We start from the raw sequence: 27,533 nt of genomic DNA on the forward strand, positions 1-27,533 counted from the left end.
TCCTGTATTTTTCCATGCGAGGGCTATTACTCTCTTTGTAATTGATATACTCAAATCTACAAATATTCGTCGGCTCTTTTTAATCTTCAGATCATCTGGATACAAACCTAATACAGACAGCTGTGGGATTAAGGGTATTTGTACCTCTAAAATGTTTTAATACAATGTTTCACTTCTTGCCAGAATTTTTATATTTCCGTACTTTGCCAAATACAATGGAAAAGTCTACCTTTTTCTTTCTCACATCTGACACAAATACTAGGAATGGCGCTATTATATCTGTTATATATTTGCATCAACCAGTTGTATTGTAGTAATTTCAGGCAGGTGTTCGTAGTTCCTGATAGTGCTTTAATACACGCCTCTGCCCACTTTTCTATCGAGACGTCTTCCTGCAGATCCTCTCTCCGTGCCCCTAGTTGTCCCATAAGTGTTTCTTTACTTCCATCCACCAGGCATTTATACGTTTTGGAAATAAAACTCTTCACGAAACGATCCGTATTCATTAGTTTTTCTACAGTAGACATTTCAGGAATATGTTTCAGGTATAACGAAAAATTCTTAATTGCAGGTATTTAAAAAAAAAGGGGGGGGGTGGGATTACGGGGTATGTTCAGTTTATCAAGTATTTCTTCAAATGTCATTCGCACCAAATTTTAAATCCCCCATCCGCTTTCCGCGGTGGGATGGAGTCGTTTCTCCATATTGGGCTGAAGACAGAGAGAGAGGAGGTTTCTCCGAGGTACTTTTTAACTTGAAGCCACGATCAATCATGTTTTCACTGTAGGACTTTCTGTACTTCTTTTAAGGACTTTAGTGCATGCTGAATACAGTAGGGAGGGGCAGACTTGGCCGAAATTTTTTCCATCTCCTTCGAGAGAGGGACGTCCCTTCCACGATTTAAAAATGGAAAATCTTGTTTGTTTTGATGAACATTTATATTATTTCTGCACCACAGTTTGTGTATTTCACATTAAAAAAAAAAAAAACACTTAAGATGTTCCTTACAATGGCTTTTAGAGTTCTGCGGTAAACATGATCGCGTATACAGTAGCGCCCTGTTAGTGACTATTGGATGTACACTACTTTTCCTTTTCCTAAAAAAAAAAATAAAAACAGCAGTCACACCAGAACGAGCCGAAGACTTCATTCTCGGGTTTTGAGTAAGAGAGTGCAAAGGAAAGAACAGAGGAAAAGTTTTGTAAAATGTGTGATGGAGAGGAGAGGGGTAGAGAATTGGTGTGAAGTGGAAAGTCTGGATTCGAGGGGTGAGGAGGAGAGAAAAAAAATTAAGGAGAAAGTGACGGAAAGGAATGAAGGGGAGAAGAGAAAATGAGATGTGAAAATGTGTCAAGAATCAAGTTAATTGTAGTTGAAAAATTTAAGGAGAAAGTGAGCGGAAAGAATGAAGGAGAGAAGAAGAAAGGAGATGTGTCAAGAATTAAGTTAATTGTGGTTGAAGAAGAAAAGGAAAGAGAATAGTCTTGATTTTAAAATTAAAAATGTCAACACATTTCTGATTTAAATTTTCCACTTTCAGTTAAGGACATTTTCCGGTATAATGAAGGATGATAGGGAGTGAGCTAATATGAGGGAAAAGACGAGAGAGCAGAGTTTCCAGGAGGAGAGAAGACACCTAAATATTAATGGAATGCATGCGCATGAAGCCGGAGGTAAGGAGAGAACAATATGAAGTGGTGAACGTTGGACAGGCAAGAACTTCACTCCGTTCTCACCCATGATCAGGGCCTACAGTCTTTAATATACAGCTGGATTGCGAGATAAAGATGGTTTATGCTTTTATTCACTTTGTCGAAAAGAAACAATCCATAAAACTTAATCTAATGAGGAACCTGCGAAGCTTTAAATTACATTGGAAGGGTGGCAGCATGGTAAACACCAAACTGTCTACCAATCATCTGTTTTGGAAAAAAAATCTTTTCCCCACCAATGGAGTGCTATGTTTCATGTCCAGCTGGAGTGTGAGACCTCGAGTGGATGATAAACAATTATCACTGTGCCTGCACGATTGTAAAGATAAGGGATGAAATAGACTGCTTTATTGGGGATATGAAGGCACCTGGGCTGATCCATCAGCTGTGTCCTGTGGAACCATTGCCAAGTACAAAGTTTAATGTAGCGATGAAAATAAAAACACAAAATACTCACTTTTACTCTTTGTTGCAGGTCCCAAAGCCCATCGATTACTCCACTCAGCCTTGGTATGTTCACAAAACAGCTCAATCTAAATGCCTTTTTGAAGAGAAAGTTTAGCATTCGAATGTAAAAATAACAGTTTTGGTCCAAAGTATTGACAACAACTTGATAAGAAATCATCTCTTGGCTCCTCTGGGTGAGGAACACCCAGAGGTTGAAAACCATTGGACGACAGGAATATATAAACAACACCAACACTAATTGCCCCCCGCGGGGATAAATAAAGTTTTCTGAATCTGAATCTGAAAGACAGGCAGTAAAATTCAAGGAGTTTTTGGTTGGTTAGATTTTATTTTTCTCTCTCTCTTTGCTAAAGCGTTCTGGTGTTGCAGGTTTGCGGGGCCCATGGAGAGGCTCCAGGCTGAGGCGGAGCTCATCAACAGGGTCAACAGCACCTACTTGGTCCGTCATCGGAGCAGAGAGTGCACGGAGTACGCCATCAGCATTAAGTAAGTCCCGCTCATTCCAGCACCATCAGATAGTTACAACATATCTGAGTACATTGAAGTCTTTCATTTAGGTTGAAATACGTCGTAGGGTTTTACATCATTTCAGGTCATATTTTGAAGAGTTGCTGTAAGGATCATGTGCTCCTCCACCGAGGCCGAGAGCGGTTAACCACAAATGTGTGTGTCACACTGGCCAAACTGGATACTGATTAAGGAGGAAGACCTTAATTGATGGCTTTGTTGTGGTTTGACCTCAGAACCCAAGAAAGCAATCTTGGTTTATAAATAGTATCTGGTCACCTTACCAGTGTTCGGCTGAAAGATAATGGCAGCAATTAAAAGGGACTCATTATCATACTGTGGATTTTCTGAGCATGCCGCACTTCTCTGTGAGCAACGACATCATTCCTTCAAAAATCTTTTTTTTTTTTTTCCCCTGTTTGCATCATCTTTCTCGTGCCGGTAGGACTGCTTCAGTCCTCCACGCTGAAGTCTTAATTGCTGGCGTTCACTCAGACATGGTGCACGGAACAGATTGGAGAACGTCTGTACGACTGTTCAAGGTTACAAAAACCTTATCATGAAAGTGAGAGGCAGGGTAGAAAGAGGCGACGAAGCTGTGGCAACATTTAAGAAGCATCGCTCACAAATGGAAATAGCGCCTCGTTCCTTTTTCCTAGACGGCAGAGTGTTGTTGGTGGTTGTACTTCTACATAGACCCCGCTTCAGTACGTCTGTGTGAGTGGGGGTCTCGGGTAACGGGTGTGTCTTCATTCCCCCTGGGCTTGGGCTGGCCCCAGCCCCCATCCCTTTATTAGCGTGGAGCGATGGTGATTCAGTACCTATGTCAGACTCATAAACCTCTCCATTTTGATTGATGTTTAATTCTACTATGTTGTTTTGTGGTCTTTCTCTTTGTCTGACACAGTTTTTACTTAAGTATAACGTAGGCCCCAGCATTAGAACTTGTTTTTTGTGCAGTGGCCATGTACCTGTGGGTTTTTTTTTGTTTTGTTTTGTTTTGTTTGTTAGTTTTTAATTTCAAACTTAAAAGTCTTCAAGCCAATCAGTGGCTGTCTCAATATTTACTTGTTCTGCTACCACAATAACCCATAAAGCAGTGCTTCGATTGATTTGGTTGCCATTTTTGTAGTACGGTAGAAAGATCCTCTGAACTCACATCTCATGAAATCATGTGTCATGCACCCTCTAGTGTCATCACCCAATTCTTAATAAACCTGAGAACAACACCAGTCAAACTAGTCTATGAAGGTTCTAAGGTCCTGTTTGCTGGTTCTTTGTCCATTCTAGGGAAGGAGGACCAGGCCTAAGAAGTATGATCGGCTGTTAGAGTGACGAGTCCATGTTAGCAAATAACTTCCTCTAATGTGGTACAGAAAGAACTTCTTAACCTGGCAAATCAGATAGCGTTGTTCAACGCCTGGTTTCATCATGTTTAATTTTTTAAATGTGTTTTCAGTTAAATGGCTGAAATAACATCTGCGGTTCAGAATAGCTTAAAATATGTTAAGCTTTTGTTCTAAAGTAGAAACCGGTAATCAGTGAACAACAGAGTCTAGAATTTCAAAGTGTAGATTTATCTTAAAAAGAGAGAAAGAGGTGGTTAGGGTGGCGCAGTGGTTAGCACTGTCGCCTCTCAGCAAGAAGGTTGCGGGTTCGAGTCCTGGCACGGGATCTTTCTGTATGGATTCTCATTGAAAGATGTCATCATGCCTGAAACAGAAGCACAAAGCTGCTTATTGCAACATTAAGGCCGTGCGTCGGCTGTGTGTTTTGTAAAAAGCATCACGTTACCTCTGGACTTGTAACGATTGCATTTTCATTTAATGAATCATAAAAGTGCTGTTCATTTGTTAAGATTAAATTACAATACAAAATGTGCAAGTCTCATAAAACTTTGGTGGAAAATTTGATTGAGGGCCCCATGGCGGAGCTAGCTTCTGAGCTTAAAAAATGCAGCTTCCCTTTGGCACACTAGGGCAGTTAGCCTAGTTTTCACATCCGAGCACTGGAATGATTTGACAGATGGTGTTATTATTTTGTAAAAAGTCCTTAACGATAGGGCAGGAACAAACGTGAAAACTGCTGACTTCAATAATCATTAATGAAACAAGTGCAAATGACAAATTCATGCCACAACTTTTACTCCTCCAATCTCACACCCACTCAGTTGATCCAAACAGAAATATGTGGGGTGAATGGATGGGAACCATTGCACACATTCCCTTGATCACACATCGTTCACGTGTCACAAACCTTCGGGACCCGATGCATTACAGCGACGGCCGTGCGCTCCGCAGGGGCCAGGGGCTGGCCACCGATCGATGGCAGTGATCAGAGAGGGAAATTACACTCATAACTTATTCAATGGCCCACAGGTACAACAACGACGTGAAGCACATAAAGATCCTGACCAAGGAGGGCTGCTTCCACATCGCTGAGAACAAGAAGTTCAGGAGCATATTTGTAAGTCTTTTCAGCCTGTTTTATTTTTTAAATTCCACCACTGCAGTTCATGAATAAATCATCGTGTTCACTTAATGAAGTGTCAAACCTGAATTTTATTTTAGCAGTGTGCACAAAAATAACTTAGATTAGAGACGTGTTTATACTGGCCCGAGGGCTTCAGCATTATAGATAAGTCCAGCACATATTGGAAAGGTTCACAGTTATGCTAGGACTGTATTTCCTCTATCTCAGATGTTAGAGGATTCTGGTGGAATACTGGTGTGTATCAGAGCTTTATTTTGATTATCCTTTAATTTTGTATACACTTTATAAAAGTTTTGTCTGATGTGACAATATAAACTCAACCTTATTATCATTTTTTTCGCAACTTTTGCGTCCCCCCCCCCCCCCCCCCGGCTATTTCGCAACACCATACATGTAAGCGTAAGAGATACTTGTACAATTCAGTTTTCAGAGCTGCAGATGTTTAATTAATCCATAACAAACTCCGTCACCACAGCTGCTCTTCAAGGGAAATACGACATGCAGTTACAAGTTGTGTTGTTGTGTGTGTCTCTTCAGGAGCTGATCGAATATTACAAACACCATTCCCTAAGAGAGGGTTTCAGGAGTTTGGACACCGCACTGCAGTTTCCTTACCGGGAACCAGAAAATACTGCTATGCAACGTCTTAACCGCTCGGGTGGCAACTGTGAGTAGACCTGAGGAGTCACTGAGATCAGAAGCATTACTACAATAAACTTAACAGTCGTAAAACCTGCTGAAATAACACATTCTCTCAAGTGAGATTTCTGCACATGAAGCACAGATATCGATAGGTTTGGAACCTTTCACCAAGGAAGATCAGTGTTTTAAGGGGCTTCTCCTTAAATGTCAAAAATCCATATTTTTGAAACTTGTATCACTTCATAATTTTAGGGGGTCTACAGGTCAAGTAAGAAGTCTCATATAATGATAATTGAATCGAAAATTAAACGAGCTCTTTTGTGTAAAGTCCAAATCTCTGATGTCAGAAAGCTTTAAAAGTACGAACTCAACCAAATGCTGTCTTTTCTACTTTAAACCACCGCTTATCTTTTGACAAACTCTAGGTGAGCCTGACGTACCTTAACAACCACGTTCTTACGTAGAAGTCACACACACCGCTTGCGAAAAGGTTTCATTAAAGTCCAGCACAAGAAATGTCGCAATTCTTTATCCAGATGTAGCCTGGAGGAGTGGAGCAGACGGGTTTGAAATCATTCAGTTTGCAAACATTTTATTATCAAACACACGTGAAGACGTTTGCCCTACGTGCTATTAATTCTCTTATTTGTATCAGTGCTCTTCAACAATCCCTTTGAAGTCAGTGAGGAAGCGTGTGTGTCATTCAGACTGGGTTCCATTCACTCTCAGTAGTTTGTGCCTGAACCTGTAGAGCGCTGCTGTTAATGGCTCTTCCTGCCTGCTGATCTCCGCCGCTCGCTGTGTTTTCTTATTTACCAGCCTCTGCAGCCCTTAAACGCGGTGCATCCGTTCACTCGGGAGCATCCGTTCACTCGGGAGCATCCGTTCACTCGGGAGCATCCTCACAGCCCCAAAAAGGGCTGCACGTGTGTGTGTTGTTCAGAGCACTTCAGTCTCCTCTGATGCCAGTTGTTTTGGACCTAACTGTCAAACGGCGGTCGGAGACTCCTCCCAGCATGTTATTAAATTTGATAGCGCAATCTCGGTGATTACCGAAGATCGATAAAAATTTCAGGTGAAAAAAAAATGAAACGATCCGGTCATTAACTTGAGTCAAGACCACGTAGGGTGCTGGGTTATGTTTAACTCAGAAAATTCACATGAATTTAGTTTAGTTTTGTTTAGTTTTACAATTCGTAATTTCATTCTCACTTCATAGAGAAGAAATTGGAATAAGTCTAATGTCACTGTATGATTAACATTTAACGTGAAATTTCTGCAAATGTTTTGCAAAAAGAACCCTTATGATTACTTCCATTTTGAATTATCTGGTCATTCAAGGTTTGCAACATGAACAACATTTAAGAAAGTAAATATATATATGCGTGTTAGTCGAATGATATTTTATTATTATTAACACAAATGTAAAATTGTGAATCAGTTGTAGGTTTTACCCCAACAGAGTGCTAATCACTGGGGTAATTGAATGATTGTCCTGAACCCTCCAGGCCTTACGAGTTAACATTTTGATATTTCTTTACTCGTGATGTCAGGAAGATTCAGCCGCCGCGTCTTAACCTGTCGGCTAACCTCAACCAAACCATTGTCTCCACGCAGCCCAAAATCCGTCGAAACAGCACCTGACGACGTTGGTTCCCGTGGATGTTGTGCTGCGCTGCCCTGCTAGTTGCATTACCTGTTTCAGAATGAGTGGTTTGTTCTGTTAACGCTCCAGGCAGCAGCTGAACAAAACACAGCTGCTGGCACCATCTCAAATCCAAAGAAGCACGATTACACTGGAATGTAGCATATTCTGGTACAGAAAGAGACTTTATCGATCATTAGCTGCAGCACGCGCTCTCCTCTTTCAGCTTATTAATCAAGGCTGAATGAGGCACAACGCATCATCCAGTGCGATGCTTTCCTTTTCTGATTCCAACAGGTGTTCAGTGACTTTGAAGAGGGATTTTAATGAGAGGATTTTTAAGTTTGAAGGGAAACACTTTGAAACACTAAATTTAGGTCTGAAAAGAGACATTTTCCCCACTGCCCTTTCCACTTTTTGGAAAATTTGCTTACTTACCCATCCACTACCGTTCACTGTGCAATGCTTACAAGCAGACTGCTGGTCTCTGTGGGTCTCAGCTCCCGAATGCAAAAACAGAAGACAGAAAGGTATCTATCTTTTTGTCTGGCTCTGGGGAGGATGGAAAAGAAGCGTACTTCCCCAAATGATATGTGTGCCTTTCAGTGTGTGTATTTCAGAGCACAAAGGCAATTTAGTTTATTTTTGGAAAAGGCAGTGAATATAAAAATGTTATTCATCTTTGCTAAGACACTCTTTGCTGAGAACGTTAGGTGGAAATAAGGCCGAAAGACCATCAAGAGATTTAACGAGGCACAGTGGAGTGTCTGCCACCTCCAAAACCGAAGTGTTGTTGGCCCTGTCTACCATTCGCCCCACACCGTGCTGTTCCCACACTGAATGTTTCAAGCAAGAGGGAGCCAAGGCAACAACGCCCATCAGCTGGTTAATGGAAAATTGTACAAGTTGTAAAATTCCTGTCACTGCGTGCGAAAGGCGTCATGCTGGTGATCACTTTCTCAGCGGGAGAAATGTGAACAGATTGTTCAAACTCCTCGTCAAGTTCAGACAACTCCCGTCCAGACAGCTTTTTGTGTTTGTTTGTTTGTTCGTTCGTTTTTTTCCATTGTGGTCCTCAGTTTTGTCGCGAGCCTTCTCATGGTGTGCGGACCTCACTTCCCTCTTTCGCTTTTAAGTGGCTCTTTTGTTTTGATTCCCATTTTTCTGCTGGAAGACTGCTAATTAATTCTCATACTCCTTTTGTTTTTTGTTTGTTTGTTTTGTTTTGTTTTTTGGTTGTAGGAAAACTTCAGAGGAGGGAAAACTGAATTATCGATAGATAGTAAGCAATACAGTGGACTGCACCAGCGCCCCTGTCGACCCAAATCCAAAGGAACATGCGACTGTGGAAGGATGTCAGCTGACAGATTGTGTGGCAGGAATCTGCTGATTAGATTTGAATCCTCGTCTTCCCTCTCCTGGGTGCACTGCTACAATCAGTGTGTATGAATGAGTTTAAATTCTCTGTTGTACTCTCATTAGTCTACCAGCTCACATTGTGTATTCCAGTGTGGTCCACAAATCAGATTTTAGGGGGGGGGGATGAAGCACGTTGAATGCAGCTGGTGTTTTGGCGGCCATCTGAAGTGGAGGACGATCCCTCTTCATATTACTCGTACCTAGACGCCATTAGGGCTTGCTGAGCTGTCTCTCAGTGCTCTGATTAGTATTCATTTTAAAAACCACCGGAGCTCTGCTCTCCTTACAGCATATCAATAACGCAGGCCAGTTCACTTGCCAACGGGATTGGTTGGAACAGCTTTTTTTTACATTTAAAATTCGGGCGTTAATTTGCCATTGTAAGATTAGATTTCCTTTATGCTGATAAAATATACGATGTTGATATTGTGCTGGAAACTCTGACAAGCTACTTGATCATTTGCAATAATTAGGCCGGCTCAACTATTCACCATTCTTACCTTTTTGTTTGTTGTTGTCTGTTTATGACATCATAAAATATGAAGGGAAATCCTCTGTCTGGTGTAGACTGGTTGATTTTGGGCTGTCCCAGACAAAATATGACCAAATATGGTGATGTCTGTTCTCACTAAGGTGTGGGAGAGGTTCAGCGGCTGATGTTACCAAACGTCGATAGCCTCGGATCAAAAATGGACAGAAATCAGGATGTGAGTCCGGCTATGAACAACGTCAACTAACCAGTCAATAGAAAATCAAAACAAAATGGTGGATCGGTGCAACCGCACAGGCACTGAAGTCAAATCCAGTGGAGGTTAAATGATGTTATTTCCTGTGTGCATGAAAGCCACTATTATAAGGGCTCGATTCTTGCTTAGCGTCGTTGTTAATGGTCGCTGTGGCAACCTGACGCTTGTGATGCCACTGCATATCGATTTGCCTCTTAGCCCACGATTCAGTTGGTGTCTCGTGTTGATTTTCATCAGAATGATGGTCATACCCAAGACGACTAGATCTATGTAGCGCAGTGTGCTTTGCAATGAACTTAGGATCGCAAAGGCTTTAGTCCCTGCCGCTGCATCCTTGAGGAGGAAAATATTTTTTTACATTAGCATTTCCTCATTATCTTAAAATATTCAGTCGACTCAAATAAATTGTTTACAGTGAACAGGTTTCAGGGTTAAAAGTTTGTTTTGCACCTCCAGTAAATTATCATTCTAGCTGATGAAGGCACAACTTGTCTTTCTCAAGAAGAGAAATCAGCATCATGGAAACAGAGCAGCAAAACACTTTCAAGGCAAAAAGGCTACAATACACACCGCGTTAAGCTTTGTTAATTGTGGCTACATGATGGTGGGATGATTGTCCTAATGGAGGGCTGCACAGTGGTGCAGTGGTCAGCACTGTTGCCTCACAGCAAGAAGGTTCCAGGTTCCAGTCCCAGCTCCATCACAGGATCTTTCTGTGTGAGTCTCCATGTTCTCTCTGTTCCTGTGTGGGTTCTCTCTGGTACTCCAGCTTCCTCCCACAGTCCAAAGACATCAAGAGGGGACGAGGCTGATTGGCTGTAGAAAATGGATGGATGGATGGATGGATGGATGGACTTTAGTATCCAAATTGAGGCTGAGAGGATGAACTGGGTTTTCATACCGCTGGGAAGAAAGGAGGGTTATGATTTCTTTTTAAAAACATGTATTCTTATTCCTTTGCTTCTCTTTCCTTCTACCATTCCCTCATCCCCGGCCTCTCCCTCTTGCATCTGTCTGCTTCCCGCCTGGCCTGTCCTGCCATAGCCCCATTGCTCTGCGGCCTCTCTTTTGTAACTCCTGCCGGCTACAGCTTTGTACCTCCTTCCTCTGCTCCCTTCTGGTCAGGTATAGGTATCATTTTTCTCTCTCTCTTTCTCACCGCCTGTCTGTCAGCCTAACACTCTTTCCTCTATTTCCTTTTGTGCATCCCCCACTGCCTTCATATCTCACCTCCTCTGTGGTTGTGGGCACATACATGTTATCCTGTGTTGAGACAAGAGGCTGTATGTTACAATCGCGCACGTGGGCCATTCGCCAGAACTGGTTCGATGTCAGATTGGGAAACATCTTGAAAAGTTTGTTTTCTATAAAATATTTGTATGTATTTAACTGTAACTGAATATGTATTTCAGTAATTGCACTGTTACTTACTGACATTTTTCTTGTAATGCCTGAAACACAATGAGATTTGTTGTAATTGTTCACAAATAAATTGAACTATTAGGATTTGTCATGATCTGCTTTGCAAAACTCCTTTTTTTTGGCTTTGACCGCTCGTATCACTGACCGTAACAATTTTTGATCATTTGGCAGTAAAACTGTTACAAAATACAGGACTGCATTTTTAAAATTTCAAATTAAAAAAAAGACATTTGTTTTTAACAGTGGCCATTCCCTTTAAAATACATAAATGATGATTTATGTTAAATGTACTTCGTCTAATATACTTTACTCCAGTAGATAGTAGGAGAACCAAAAAAAAGCATCTGTTTTCAGGGTTTTTTTTAACAGATTTTTTTGTTTTTTTTTGGTGAAAGAGTTGTTTGAACCAGTTCTGTAGAAAGGCCCATATATTTTATTGTGTGTCCGTGCAGAAAAAGTGGGGTTGTTTTTTGTTTGCTTGTTTGTTTGCTTTCAGACGTGTATGGTTGGTTTTGGTGTGTGTGTGTGTGTGTGTGTGTTTGTGTGTCTCTGTCTGTGTGTCTCTGTCTGTGTGTGTGCCCATGTGTTGGTCCGTCAAACTAAAGGTGGAGGTGTCCAAATACACAAAGTATCTATATATTAGCTATCACATCCCCACAGCCCAGTTGTAAAGGTCTGACATCCCATTTCCACCTGTCAGCTTTGCCTGGCTCGACCCACCAGTCAGCGTCTGGAGAGAGAAGACAGCCAGCAGGCTGGTCGGAGCCGTGGTAACTAGCTAACCCGCTCCACATCTGTCTCTCAGGCTGCTGTCTCCCTGTCAGGACTTGTAGTCTCTTCCACACATCCGTTGTTGAAAAAACCCCTGCTTGGCTGTCTCAACTAAAGTCACTGCTGCTACTGTAGCAGTGTCAGGGTCGTCTAAATGACTTTAACTGGAGCGAGCATGTCCTGCATGTCACTGCTCAAGATGCTTGTTAATGATAAAAAGTCATTGACACAAGCATCCTTGTGTGTGTGTGTGTGTGCGTGTGTGTGCGCCTGCGTGCGTGCGTGTGTATAACTGAACTTAGTTATATTTCTCTTTTCTTTTCTTCGGCCAGTGTTTACTCCCAAAGTGATCGGCGTGGCGATAGCACGGTACGACTTTAGTTCACGTGACACCCGGGAGCTCTCGCTGCAGGAGGGTGACGTGGTGAAAATCTACACAAAGTCCGGAGCCAACGGATGGTGGAGGGGTGAGGTCAATGGCAGGGTAAGTGGTAACTTCTGATCCACCAATATAGATAATACCGGTTCTTAGATGACTCACTGTGCTCTGTTAAAAGCGTCTCACTGAAAGTTCAAAAGATTTGAGGGGGTACTTTTGTCTACGGCTTCCTGGGAGGGACTGTCCAGATATGTTGTTCCTTTTGAAAGTCAGCAGCCAGCATGTGGACTTTATCAATATAATTGTTTGACTTCATCTAACATTCTTTGGTCTTTAAGTATAAATGATCCCCATTGAATGGGGATCATTTTAAATGTGCTGAAATAAATGTTATAGCTCCCCTTCAGATGCACTCGGAGTGTTTAAGTGTCTGTTTTGCGGTAAATGAAGGAGCTTCTCACAACCAAAGACCGTTGCGACGCTGTAGAGAGTGCTTGGAGTTTCACCAGAGCACTTGCACCTGTTACGACAACAGGCTCCACGGACTAGAAAGCACCTGGCACAGATAAACCGGGATACCATTTCAAGAAAACCATGCTCCAGTGAAAACTGGTCGGATCCTAAGACCCTGACATTTGATTGTTAATCAATGGTTATAAATGTGATGGTGTTCTTTCATAAGATACTTTTACTGTCATTGCTGTAAATATTACAGTAGTTTTGGAGATGAAAACAGAGACGACGGGTGAGATCCCGGGTTTCGTTTTTTTTTGGTGTTTTTTTTCTGTGTTCAAAGCAGTGAGAGATCAAAGTTGACAGGATAATGGATAGAATTTGGTCGCTGCTTTAACTGAGACGGCGCCGGATGGCATCCTGAGATGAAGGTCAGGTTTTGCTGACTGAGAGCAAAGTCAGGATTTAGATGTAATTCATGACGTCTCATTCAGACCCGACGGTGATGACTACACATGGATCGCTTTGATGCTCAGGGACATCTCCATGGTCTCAGACGTTTACTTCAGAACCCTCTATATCAATGGACACTGCACTAGGGAGTCAAGCCTACGTCACGTAAACAGCACACGGTTCCTCTATGGTCCATTAAAAGACCCTGTGGTAAATTTAGACAATCACTAACGGGGTATGAGCCATTAAGAGAGAGAAAGTGCATCGCCAAAATACTCCCCAGGCCATCACACGCTGTCTATTGATGTATGTGTGGCAACTAATTCCTCTCCTTCCTCCCCTCAGATTGGCTGGTTTCCATCCACATACGTAGAGGAAGGTGAGGAGTGAATGGACCAGTTTGGGAAGGAAAATCAGAACAAGGAGGAATGGCAGCAGCTGAATAAGCAAACTGAGCACACAAAGGCAATAGACAAGTGTTGCTCCAGTGTTGTTTTTCAGAGAAAGCAGACAGTTTCACTCCCCTTGATGGAGCCATGTTGCTGCCAACCATCCCAGAGGCCTTTGACAGAGAAAAAGGGCTTCAGTACATTGCAGATGCTAAGATGGCTGATCATTTCTGGTTGTGGATAAGTGACTTCACCATCTAGCAGCTTGCCTGTCAGCGGGGCACCAGCTCTGGCCAGACACAAACACCCCCCCCCCTCCTTACTTTACCCATCAATCCATAACTCCCCCCTCCCTTTCTTTCTGCCCACGCCAGCCACAGCCTCCAACTCCCACCTGTTTCCGCTTGCCAAGTTGGCTGTCACTACTCTGTCAAAAGTAGGTACTCAAACGCCACTGTTCCATTCACGCGCTCATCCAGCCATCCATCCGTTTCCCTGTGGGAGTAAAGGTGTATGAGCTGGAAAGGATCCACACTGTAAGAAGTAGCTCCTCCTTTCAGCCTCTCCCCTCTCTGAAGGAACAGTCTGTTTTGACCTTGCCTCTGTGTTTGCTCCTCTAATGCCGCTGGTTATTGATGACTTGATGACCCAGATTCACACACCACCTCTCCAGACCCTCAAATGATGATCGCTGCACGCTCTCACACACGCACGCACGCGCACACACAGTCACATCGGAGATTTAAGATAAAGATGGCATCGAATAGTGTCACTGCACAGTGCCAGCAATTGATCGCCGTTGTTCCTGTTTTCCTCCTACATCCTTTATCTCCAGTCCAGACTTTCATGTTTTAAGTTGTCTCGGCCGTTAGTGATCCCCGGCTCTTATCGCTGGCAGCTCTGTCGACAAAAGCGCAGGCTTTATCTTATTGGAGGTAGTGCCGGCTTGGTGAGAGAACAAGCTACCTGCCTTGTTAACACACAGAAAGAAGAAAAGGGATCCGATAAAAAATGAACTTCATTCTCTTCATCTCTTCTTTCATTTCCCCCTACTTTTTTTGCCCCCTCCTTTTTTTCTAGAATCCAACTTCATTATGTGCACAGGTATGATGGATTTTGCTGAGGCGTAAACGATGCAGCAGCAGAGCCCAACAGTACAGTTCCAGTAATGAAAATCCCAGTCATATTCTCAATAGAGGAATCAATTATTAACCATAATGACGGAACCCTCAGAGGTCAGCTCACTATGATGGTGTGCTCCTGCAGAGGCTTCACGCTCGTCCGATACCGAGCTTGTTTCGAGACGGAAGAGATTTTATGCTGATCTGAGTGATGTCGCGCTTGAGTTGACCGTAGTCCAGAAGAAGTGGGGAAAAGTAACCCCCCCCCCAAAAAAAATCTGCGTTCTAGTACTCTTCCGGTTGAAATTGGCAACCGTACACAAAGAGATTCCAGTTTCTAAAATCAACCGGAAGGCATCATTATTAGAAATCTCACAGAGATTTACAGAGATCTACGCCACCCTCAGTCCTCAAGTGTATCAGCAACGTCTCTGATTGGTTGAGCGCACAGTTACCATGGGAAGATTCACTAATTCAAAACCGTTGGCCGTTTGGCATCAGTAACAAGTTACCTGGTAATACCAACAAAAAGTCCTGAATGTAATTATATTTAATAGATTTGCATCACCTCATAGGGTTGGTAGGAAATTATGTACACTTTTATTTTTGCTTTTTTTTTGTCAGTTTTACTGTAATCGTTGGACGCCAAATCAAATATTTCACGAACACGATTCGCGTCTTCACTTGTTGGCTTTACGCTAACTCTTCATGTGTACTTCAAGAGTTTACTGAAACGGTGGAGGAAGGGAACGGGAATTGTACTTTCGGAACCGTAGACGTTCTAAAATGTTGGCGGTCACTCTTGAGCTCCACGGAGAGCTCACAACAGCAGCTTTTTCTCAGCGATTTACATAAATGTAAAATGTGCTAAAAACACATCGCATCCCACACTTGGTGTAGTATACCTGTTATTTCCGACGTTTTGTCCCCTTGAGGATGAAGCTCTGGCACGAACGTACAGCACTTTTGGCACTGTACTTTGGCGAGAAGAAGGTGATATTTTAAAAAAGCTATTTATTATTGGCTGGAAGTATCAACAGCTTTCATCCAAAAGCTCTCACGAAACCTATTTCTGCTGCTTATATCTTGGTTCTAACGATCTCCCTCCTCCTCCTCCTCCTCCTCCTCACCCCCTCTCCTTTTCTTCATCCCACCCTCACCTCCCATAAACATTATCCACACTGTCTCCCTAATCCACGGTGAAAGAGGATTTTCCCCTATTTGAGGGCATAAATACCTTTACAGGAAAACATCCTGCAAAGCACCATTAACACACTCCAATTATCAAGCCAGAACAAGAGGGGAGCACAAAGATCCATTTGGTGTGTGTGTGTGTGTGTGTGTGTGTGTGTGTGTGTGTGTGTGCATGTGTGCGTGCGCGCGGGTTTGTGTGTGTGTGTTTATGCAGCCATGTTTTAATCTCTCCCTAACCCAAAGAGATAAATTCTCACCTCTTCCATCTCCTCATATTTCAGCCCGAGCGATGTATGGCAGCCAAACACACTCACGATGGTCTGAACTAACCCTTCAGTCGCTTCACTTCGAAGCACTTCCATGGCTATATTTCCCATGCCCCCCCCCCCCCATTCCTTAAATGCAGACTTTCACACACACACACACACACACACACACACACACACACACACACACACACGCACACACTTACTCATCCATCCCTTCACTTTTAAAGGGAAACTCTGCGATGATTTTGAAAGAACAAAAAATGCAGTGGTATCTGTTAATAAGGCATTCATGAGGGCAGGTTATTCAGAGGCGGCGTCCCTTGATTTGACACTGAATCCCACATTGGCCAGACTGAATATTATGTGGTTCCTGCCTCTGGAAACAGACCTCAGGGCATTGCTTCCTTTTGGTTTGTTAATTCTCATGTGTCAGAAATGTATGTTGTAAAGGTAATCATGCGTTGTAAAGATGTATGCTGTCATTAGCCTGTTATTTTTGGAAATAATTCCTTGGAAGCCATCCCAGTCGGTGATAGTACCATATTTTTTGCTGAAAAAAAAAGGGACGCGGTTCAATTCTCTCCATATCCAATTTTGTATCATGAACAATGTCATGAAGTGACCACTAGATGGAAGCATCCCAAACACATCTCTTCATTTCCAAGCGGTCACCTTCAGCCAGTTAAAGTTTGGAGATGACATCATCTGATTAGGAGTTGAACAAGGGATGAGATTCGTTGCCAGCTGAGAGAAAGAAAGAGGAAAACACATCAAAGACAAGACAAAGCATAAAAGTTCAGAGGGTTTCCTGAAGGATTTTATGAATTGATTTCCAAAAACTAAATGTCGTCCTCTTGCTTTCTGTAGTGTCTGCAGCCTCTCAACAGTCAAACACCTGCAGTATCTTTGGTGAATCTAAGTGAGAACTACAGTGCAGCACAAGAATGTCTTGGGAGAACTGGGGTGTGAGGTTCTGTAATCGCACTCTGGTAATCCACTTCTGCACTCCTCCTCTGCCCAAATGAACTCTGACAGCACCGCCATTTACAACTGCAGGCTTTCTCCCTCCGAGTACGCTTCCAGATTTTTTTTTTTTTGTGTGCGCAGGAGGGACGGGAGGAAGGCTCAAGGGTATCTGTGATCTAATCATTACACCATCTCCTCACCTCGGTGACCCCTCTGCATCCATCTCTCTGTCGGTTCCCCTCTCCCTCGCTCTCTCTCACCGTGTCACTTCCCTCCTCTTTCTCTCGCCCTCCTTCCCGCTCTCTTTCTCCATCTATCTTTCATCCAATCTCTGTATTCTGTGCCTCACCCCGATGCTCTGTAGGCTGTAACTGCCTCGGCTGTATCTTGGCAGGAGATATCGGGGAGAGGAGGGAGAGAGGCTTCTCCATAAACAACCACAACAGCGTGAGAACTAGTTGAAGAAGAATTATGAAGCCTTTAGACAGGAGTTGGAGTTGTGTTATATTGACAGGGTGCACCCAGAGCCATGCTAGTTACCAGAACGTGAATAAATACTGCTCGCCCTAGAAAAACAACCAACAAATCATCACTCACTCACTCACTCACTCACCTTTTTGTTAGTCAGCAGTCTCACCCATGTGTGCTCATGCCCATCTTCTCTGTCCGAAGCCAAAGATCTATGCTGTACTTACACTCATGATTACATCTCACACAACGGTACGACCACTGTGGCCTAACTCCAAAAAAAGCGTGCAATCCTGACTGTGTAGCATGACCATGTATGTTTTGTACCATACTGTAAAATATGTATATAGCATACAATAAAAATATATGTTGCTTCTTACCTGGGTGTGTCATTGATGTCATGAATTACTGCATATTTGCAAGAATGTTTTCAATCTCTAATGAATAAGCACAGAAAAGTTCCTTTTTTTTGGACTGAACAGTAGAGAACAAGATGCAGCCAACAGAAGCACTATTAAAAATACAAAGTACAAAGAAGTATCAGCTGTCCCTTTCCCACTAATCATGATGTGCGTTATACATAACTTCCTTTTTCCTTCCTGTAATATATTCTTGTATAAGTATTTGGTATTGAATTTTATATGCACACACAAATTATACACATACATAATGTATGTATGTATATATTTATGTGTGTATATCATGTATGTGTGTATATTTACATGCGTATATACATATGTGTGTATATACATAAATAAATATATATATATATATATATATATATATATATATATATTTATGTACAGTATATTTATGTACACACACATGTATTCAGATATTTATGCATATATGATCTGTTTATGACCAATGGGAGGTCAGTGACCTGTTGGTCACCAGATGTTTATTGGGGACCTCCTTGGACGCCCACTCCTTTTTCCAGGCTGATTGGACAGTGAAATCAGCTGATGGGGGGAGGTTCTTCCAGATGGGACATCTGGATGGGAGTTGAGCAGTGGGTGGGTTGAGGATGTCTGTATGGATTGGACGGTGGGGAGAGTTTTCAACCTTTTGAAGCATCCTTCAAGTAAGTAAAAAGTTGATGGAGATTTCTACCACCTGTTTTTACGCAAAGGTAACCGAGCCTCAGTGGAGCGGTTTAGTTGTCATGCTGACTGGCATGATTTGAAAGGTAACGTCAAGTGAAATGTCTATGGGTTTATAAACTGGAGAATGTGATTCCTCTGCAGATTCGGATGACATCAGAGGCACTTAAGGATGCAACCTGATTGACTGATGGAAGAGGGAGAAAGTACAGTAAAAAAGTAAAACGTTATCAGAAAAACAAACCTTCAAGTAAAATGCCTGAAAGGCCGACTTCTGCATGGCAACAGAGTATTCCTCCCAGTGCTCTAACCACTTTAATTGGACTGTGTTCTGTGTTACAGCTGTGCAATTTCACAATAAATAAGGATAAATAATCAGTTTTTGTATTGTTGCATAATCAGTTGTTGTATTTGTAAGCGCACAAGAACACAAAGACAATACTGCAAGACAAAATAAAACAAACATATATATGCATGTATAAATGGATATATGTATTTGATTAATTTATTTCTCACACGCACACATACACACACACACACCTGGCCTTTACTCAAGAGAGCCAAGACATTTCAAAATGTCATATTTAAATAAGGACTAATTTCTTAATTTTGCGAATCTGTGTTTCTGAACTCAGCACCCATTATTTCAAGGCCTTTAATTTGTTATGATTTGGACTGTTGTCACTGGCTAAAAGCTCAAGGAAGAGGGTTTTTAGGCGCCACAATTTACTCCTTAATCTCGTTAAATCAAAGAAATGAGGTCTGGTCTTAATTGTGGGCCATCTCATCCCTGACAAATCTGCATGCCCAGAAGAGACCGTCTGGCTAAAATTAGCAACCGGCCCTTAAAGTACACCATTGCTCATTAAATGGCTGTCATGGAGTTGGAGCTGTGTTATGTTGCTGTTACCTCCACAGGACTTAAATAACCCGCGAGCAGCGGGGTGCTGTTTCTCACTCATGTATTGGCTAATAGGTGTGAATGAATATGGGGATAAACAGTGGGTCTCGTGGCAGCCATCATGCTGACAATAAAGGACTGAACCAAGTTATCCCAACTTCTAAATTTAGCAAGTCCAAAAGAACGCAAACACAATACTGTGAGTGTGTGAAAACATGCAGGGAATAGTTGTGTCAACAAGACACAGACCATGTGTTGAGACTTACTGCAGCATGCGAAGAAGTGTCAGTATGTGTGTGTCAGTGTGTGCCCGTGTGTGGGTGGTGGTCTCTTTGGCCATCTGGCGCCTGGTTACCTGCCGGAGTGTGGATCAGTGGTTGTAGCAGCCAGTGCCAGTAGGGAGAGACGCTGCTCTAAATGTCCTCCAGACACGCTTTGACTTGACCAAGCCAGTCTGGATCACACCGCCCCACCTCCAGCTGAGGCAGGACCACCAGTGTGACAGATGGCCGGTGAGAAGGTGACATCAGCCTTCTCGCTCTGCGCTGACAGATTGTTGAGACTGATGCAGTGGTTGAATATTGAAGGGATTTTGAAGATAAGCATTGGGCTCTGACAGTCTTAAAGAAACTACAGTATACGTCAGTGTTTTCAAAGTGAACAGCACGAGTGCCTGTTCCCTGTCAGACCCTTTTAGGATGATACCAAAACTGCAATTCAAGGGTTTTCATGTAGTTTCCAAGTAAACATGATGAAATACATCATTCAAAAAGTGTATTTTACTGTTCATGTACTCACAAATTAGTGTCTTGGGTATATTTTCCCTCTCTGCCTCACTTCTTTGTGACTCCTTAATGCAGAAAGATCCAGCTACATATGTTATACTGCAGGTTATGTCCACTGAACCCTTACAACTGTCCAAAACGTAACTTCCAGTTTGGTACATTTTATAGTTTGTTTTTTCCCTTAAACCAAAGTATTTGGGGATTACTGAACATACAAATGAATAATAAGCTGTGGATTTTACCAGAGGATACGCTTGAGTTTTGAGTTTTATTGTTAGTCGTCAGGAGCTGTTTGCTGACTCTCTCTGCATTCTGGAGTCACACAGATAAAGGAAAATTTTATATATACAGTATATATATGTATATATATATATATATATATATATATATATATATATATATATATATATATATATATATATATATATATATGTGTGTGTGTGTGTGTACTGTATATACATATATATAAAATTATAAACATGACAAAAATTACTACCCAGCCATATCACAACTTTGGCAAAAATAGAATGAAGTACACTTAAATAGTGACAAAGGACAGATCTAAATCTCATTGTAGCAATGAAGAGTTGGTAGAAGTAAACTATAAAACCAATGTAGACCTGAATTGATAACTTAAAATACTGTAAGGTATTCGACATGCAAAAAATACCAGCGAGGAAACAAATCCAAACATGCTCCTTTTACTAAACTCAGTTCAGCCCTGTAGTCGTTTGTTTGCTTTCCATCCCATCTCTCTTTCCAAACTGCAAATCTCACAAAGTCTGTCAGGTTATGACTTCTTCCACTGCGCTCACAGTCTATTTCTCACTCTGTCTTGCTCACGCTTTCTCAGGCTTTATTGCTGTCTTTTGGGGCCATGAGGGAGTCATCATCGTTACCAGACGGTATGGCTGCTGTGTGTAAATATCAAGCAGCACTCTTTCTCCCTGTTTTCCTGGAGATTATCAGCACTGCATAAACACGGAGGTGCTGTCGAAGGAATACACTCCGACAGCTCATCAACATAAAACACACACCGATTTGCCCATTCAGGCACACGCACATGCACGCACACATACACACACACACACAAACACACACTTTTAACACAGGCATCCTTTATCACAGGTTGCAGAGTTATTCAGCCTATAGATGATCTACATTACACACACACGTGCACACACACGCACACAATATAGTTTGTAGTCCAATGCCTTCAAGCAACCTTGTTTCAAAGACATTTGTGTCCTCATAGCTCTTTGTGCATGTTGGCAATGTTTAGCATTTTGCAGAAAGAACCATGTATGCGTTCACACACAATGATACCAGATGGTGGCATAAACATTTCCTTCAATACTCATTTGCATAATAAAAAGAGTGAAAATTATATACTTAAAATTTACAGATAGACTCAATCTGGTTTCATTTAGCACGCGTTTAACCGTCCAAATCCCTCTGCCCGAAAGGGTTCTGAACTTAATAATGTGATACTTAATTATGGCGTTCTCCTAAATCCTAACTCAAGGTCAGAGTAAAAAGTCAAAAGCATAATTGATGCATCACTTACTGAGCATATACACAAACGCACTGACACACACAAACATCAACAAACAGAAGTCACATGTATATCGTTGTTAAAGCTAAAACAAGAAAAAAGCATACAACTACCAATAGTGATGCTTTGCACTACTATCAACTACACTCCACTCAGGAAAACTGTAGTTTCCAGATGTTTGTCTGATCAGGCTGGATTTAAGGAAGCGATTCCATTGGCGCTAAATTCAGTGTCATTTCCCATTGTAACAGAGGATGCTGTTAGATCGTGCAGCAGGCACCTTAAGAACAACTTTGGACTCAATCGCACCTCCAAAAAAGAAAACTATGAACCAAGGAAACAAGCACCTTGGTACAATTCCGAAACCAGACAACAAAAAGCCAGAAACTGGAGAGAATATGGCGCTCCTCCAAACTGGAGGAGTCACATCATCTGGCAAGACAGCCTTAAAACCTACAAGAAAGCCCTTCGTCCAGCTAGAGCAGCCTACTAATTGGCACTAATCGAGGAACACAAGAACAATCCAAGGTTCCTCTGCAGTACCGGAGCCAGACTGACAGAGACATTAGAGAGAAAATCTGTCTCCTCCTGCCATCAGCTGACAACATGTCACCTATAACCCCAGAAGCCTTAGAGGCTGCTGAAGGACCAGACATACACTTTGATAGTTTTGCTTCCATCAGCCTTCATGAGCTCAGTACAATCATTTCCTCCTCTAAACCATCCACCTGTCTCTTAGACTCCATCCCAACTAAGAGTCTCTACCCCTCGTTAGCACCTCTCTCTTTGATGTCTCTCTCAATGTGTCGCTGTCATCTGGTTACATCCCACAGTCCTTTAAAGTAGCAGTAATTAAAGTCCTCCTCAAAATTACAACCCTGGATCCAGAGGTTTTACCAACTACAAACCAATATCAGAAATTCCTTTTCTTTCCAAAATTCTGGAGAAAGCAGTTGTTAAACACCTCTGTGACTTCTCCACAGCAACAGCTTATTAGAGGATTTCCAGTCAGGTTTCAGGGTTCATCATAGCACAGAAACAGCACTAGTCAAAGGTACCAATGACCTCCTACTAGCATCAGATGAGGGACTGGTCTCTGTGCTGGTCTTATTAGATCTCAGTGCAGCTTTTGATACCATTGACCACCATATCCTTCTACAGAGACTGGAACCTGTCATTGGCATTGAAGGAACTGCACTAAACTGGCTTAGATCATATTTACTAGGTTGAACTCAGTCCATACTCTGATGATAATCCCTCTGAAATCACTGCAGTCAGTTATGGTGTTCCACAAGGGTCTGTGCTTGGACCAGTTCTCTTCACACAATACCTGCTTCCTCTTAGTCACATTATATGGAAACACTCAATTAATTTTCACTGTTATGCAGACAATACGCAGCTGTACATAGGAATGCATCCACATTAAATAAATCAGCTGACTAAACTGGAGGCCTGTCTGAAGGAGATAAAAACATGGATGACCCATAATTTCCTTTTATTAAACTCTGACAAAACTGAAGTTATTGTGCTGGGCTCTAAACACCTTAGAGACACCCTATCTAATGAGACAGGTACCCTGGATGGCATCACCCTGACCCCCAGTACTACCATAGGAACCTAGGAGTTCTCTTTGATCAGGATCTGTCCTTTAACTCCCACATTAAGCAAATTTCTAGGCCTGCTTTCTTTCTTTAATGTAACATCACTAAGATCAGACACATCCTGTCTCAAAAAGATGCAGGAAAACTAGTCCCTGCTTTTGTCACTTCCAGGCTGGATTACTGCAATTCCCTCCTGTCAGGCAGCACCAGTAAGTCCCTAAAGACTCTCCAGCTGGTCCAGAACACTGCTGCCCACGTGTTGACTAGAACTGGTAGAGGAGACCATGTCTCTCCTGTATTGGCTTCTCTACATGGCTCCCTGTCAAATTCAGAATAGAATTTAAAATTCTCCTTCTAACATACAAAGTCCTCAACAATCAGTCTCCTTCATACCTGACAGAGCTCATAGTCTCCTATTATCCAGCTAGAACCCTTCACTCCCAGGATGCAGGGTTACTGGTGGTTCCTAGAGTTTCTAAAAGTCGAATGGGAGCCAGAGCCTTCAGCTATCAGGCTCCCCTCCTGTGGAACCGTCTCCCAGTTTCAGTCCAGGATGCAGACACCCTCTCTACCTTTAAGAGCAGACTAAAGACCTTCCTTTTTGATCAGGCTTATAGTTAGGACTGCTTAGGCTGGTCCTTAGATGTGCTGCTATAGGCTTAGACTGCTGGGGGATCTCCCATGGTGCACTGGGCTTCTCTCTCCTCCTCTCTCTCTCCTCTCTGTCCTCCTGTACGTGTCATACATAAATCATACTCATATGTGTCACTAACTCGTCTTCTTCTCTGGAGCCTTCAGGCTCCCCTCATCCCAGATCCCGGGTGCTGCTGGAGGAGGCTGCAGACCTGAAGAGGCTCAAGCTGCCACCCGTAGCTCCACCTGCTCACGTCCCTGTCTGTCCATCAGTCTCTTCTCTTTCTCTCTCTCTTTCCTTCTGTCTCTCTGTCTTCCTCCATTATCTGTCTTGGTCTCTGCCCCGCTCTCCTGCTCTCTTTCCCCCCAACTGGTCAAAGCAGAAGGCCGTCCCTACTGATCCTGGATCTGCTCGACGTTCCTGCCTGTTAAAGGAAGGTTTTCATCACCACTGTAGCAGGATGTGCTGCTGATAGAGAATTGTTGGGTGTAGATTCACTGAAGGAGTGAGGTACTGGACCTGCTCTACTAGTAAAGAGTCAGGAGAGAACTTTGGTTGTGATTTGGCGCTGAACAAATAAAACTGACTTGACCTGACAAATTGAAGGTAAAGATGTGGTTGCTTTACTGTCACTGGGGTTTGGGAGAAGTTTAATCACCTGCTTGCACCTTTGGTGATTGGTGGTGTCAGTGCTGGTACATGAGACTTACATTGAACACGATACCACATCACCAGGATTCAAACCCTACCAACAATCTGCAGTGGACTTGGCAGGACCCTATTGATGAAGTGAAATTATGCACACAGTAAATTATGGGTCTGGTTTTCCTGGCTGGTGATTTGGGGGCCTGTTTCGGGGAACTGAGGGGAATCGTATGATCCTCTTATATGCCAACGTAAGTCTTTCCCAGTGAAACTTCTCAATGTCAGGTGGAATGATGTGGCCTCTACAGTTCTCCCCAGGGTCAGAGGGGGTGAATTAACAACCAGAGCAGCTTGGAAGGGTATGATGACAGCTGGGGAGAAAATGCAGTCAAAAATAGATGAGAAAAGAAAAGGAACCTCAATTTCACCAACAAGATTTTAAGCTTGCTTGAAGGTAGTTTTTGCCTTGTTTTGAAAAAGAGTAATCGACTGATTCCACTGCCGCCATCTTCTGGGATATTCCCAAATGTGTTTGTCTCTTGATAACATGCAACCAGTCTGATACAAGCTGGCATGAAAGAACAATTACGAATTGCCTGCCTATGTAATTCCTCCAAACATCTCACCATTTCTGCTCTTTGACATCTGTCGATATCCAAGACACCTTTTCATTCTCTACGACTCGTTTCAACCACGTGTTCATGCATCGTCCTCTGACCAAACAACCTTTTGTTCATTCCAAACCACATTCTTTCTTGCAACTTTTCCACAGTGTGCTTGGAGTTCATTTGTATTGAAAGTATAAATATGAACAGTGCTTGAATTGGAAAAAAGACCTGAAGTACTTGAATAAAGAAACAAATATAAGTCAAATCAATTTAAGACCGGAATTAAAATGTGATAACATTTTGTTTTGTTACAAGAATAAACTGTATTGGTCCATCTAAATGTTTAAGGGAGGTTCTTTAACTCTTTATTTAATGTTTTACACATTAATTGTTTCGTAGAATTCCATCTCCAAAAAAATCTATTCAATATATATTCAAACACCAAGTTTAACATCCTGAATTGTAGGTGAATGTTATATTGCAGCCTTTGAACGATCATTGCACGCCACATTTGAATATTTTCCTCTATTTAAATGGGATATTTCCTCAAGGCACCATTGGGATACACAGATAAAGAACATATACAGTGTGTGATTTTAGTTAACCGTGTGAAAAATGTGGTATCTTATTTTGAAGTTACCTAAGGGGGACATTTAGGAAGAATATAAGAAGTTTGAACTGAATAGATGAACTTCTAGTGCCCTTTTATTTTCACTTGATCAAATTAGCAGATTTAATGCGCAACTCTTTCATCTATGTTACAACCTCTCACCCCTGTACCTGGAACACACACTGATCCTCTCTGGCGCCAACTAGTGTATATCTGTATTTAAGCTACTCTCTCAGTTCCCTTTTATTTGCCCCTCTTGTCCAACTACACTATCTCATCATGTGTCGAATTACTGAAGTGCAACTGGAAGGATTTTCTGGCAGCATAAGCCTTGTATTACAGGATCTTAAATGCAGCTGACAGGCAACGTGTCCTACAATTTGCCGCTTTAAGTATTTTGACCAACACATCAATAATCTGAATGACTATTACATTTCTGATAGTCCTTGGGATATTGCCAATAATTGAATTTAACACATGAACTGCCTCAGTAACTGCTCATTTGTTTGTTAAGCTGTGTTTTGATGTGTGGCTGTGTGCTTGTGTTTAACATGTTTAACAGTATGTCTTTAATATAAAAGTTTATTTGATGTGAGGCCAAGACTCTTATTGTGATGCATAGAGAGGTAGAGTTGCCATCTTGCAAACGAAGGGTCACGGGGTTTGATCCTCACTTCCCCAAGTGACTGTGTTGCAGCATCCTTGAGAAAGATACAGAGCCCCTAATTGCTCCTGATGGCCCTGCTACAGTCCAGCGGCCTGTCCAGGATGAACCCCAGCTCTCGTGCTATGTGAGCTGGGAGAGGCTCCAGCCCAGTCCCCCGTGGCCCTCAACAGATAAGCAGTCTAGAAATTGTGATGGATGGATGGACAAAACCAAAAGGGTGATGATGTAAACATCTATCCATCCATCCATCTCTTTTCTTCCGCTTCTTCCTGTTAAGGGTCGTGGGGGCTGGAGCCTCTTCCAGCAGCCTTCACCCTGGACAGGTCACCAGTCCATCACAGGACCAACACATAGAGACAGACAACCATTCACACTCACAGTCACACCTACAGTCAATTTAGAGTATCAATCAGCCTCGTCCCCTCTTGATGTCTTTGGACTGTGGGAGGAAGTTGGAGTACCAGAGAGAACCCACGCAGACACGGGGAGAACATGCAGACTCCACACAGAAAGATCCTGTGCTGGAGCTGGGACTCGAACCCGGAACCGTCTTGCTGTGAGGCCACAGTGCTGACCACTGCACCACCGTGCAGCCCTTCTTTATATTATATATTTAAGTGTTATTTTACTATGGTCTCCTTTTGCACTAAAACTAAAGAGTTGAGTTGCCTTAATGCTGAAATGTGCCATATCGATAAATTTGCTTTGCCTTGCCTGTAAAAAGTAACTCAGCCTCCCTCCATGCCACCATGCAAAATCTTTCATCCCTTTGGCAGTCAGACTTTTGAACCCTGTAGTCTCAACTTTCTTCTGACCGATGAACATTGTATGATTACTGGTATTTCACACTGCATTTATTCTGGTTCCTTGGCTACCAGTGCTCTTGCTCTTTTTTGTATTGCCATGG

The 27,533-nt window shown here is 42.4% G+C and overlaps 1 protein-coding gene across 2 annotated transcripts in view; it reads left to right on the forward strand.

Moving 5' to 3' along the window:
- vav3a (vav guanine nucleotide exchange factor 3a) overlaps positions 1 to 18,098 on the forward strand; it is a 112,305-nt gene extending 94,207 nt beyond the window's left edge. Inside the window, exons 22-28 of one of the 2 annotated variants that reach the window (XM_086190832.1) lie at positions 2,188 to 2,222; positions 2,550 to 2,666; positions 5,066 to 5,153; positions 5,718 to 5,847; positions 10,677 to 10,757; positions 12,158 to 12,309; positions 13,456 to 18,098. In XM_086190832.1, coding sequence (XP_086046958.1) covers positions 2,188 to 2,222; positions 2,550 to 2,666; positions 5,066 to 5,153; positions 5,718 to 5,847; positions 10,677 to 10,757; positions 12,158 to 12,309; positions 13,456 to 13,500 — 648 coding nt within the window. In that variant the 3' untranslated portion in view covers positions 13,501 to 18,098. The remainder of the gene's footprint in view (positions 1 to 2,187; positions 2,223 to 2,549; positions 2,667 to 5,065; positions 5,154 to 5,717; positions 5,848 to 10,676; positions 10,758 to 12,157; positions 12,310 to 13,455) is intronic. The other variant, XM_086190833.1, reaches the window with a different exon arrangement.
- Positions 18,099 to 27,533: the final 9,435 nt, after the last annotated feature.

Source organism: Aulostomus chinensis, chromosome 21 (genome assembly GCF_037954235.1).
Source record: "Aulostomus chinensis isolate RoL2024-O1b breed Wild chromosome 21, RoL_Achi_v1.0, whole genome shotgun sequence".
In the NCBI taxonomy this organism is placed as follows: Eukaryota; Metazoa; Chordata; class Actinopteri; order Syngnathiformes; family Aulostomidae; genus Aulostomus; species Aulostomus chinensis.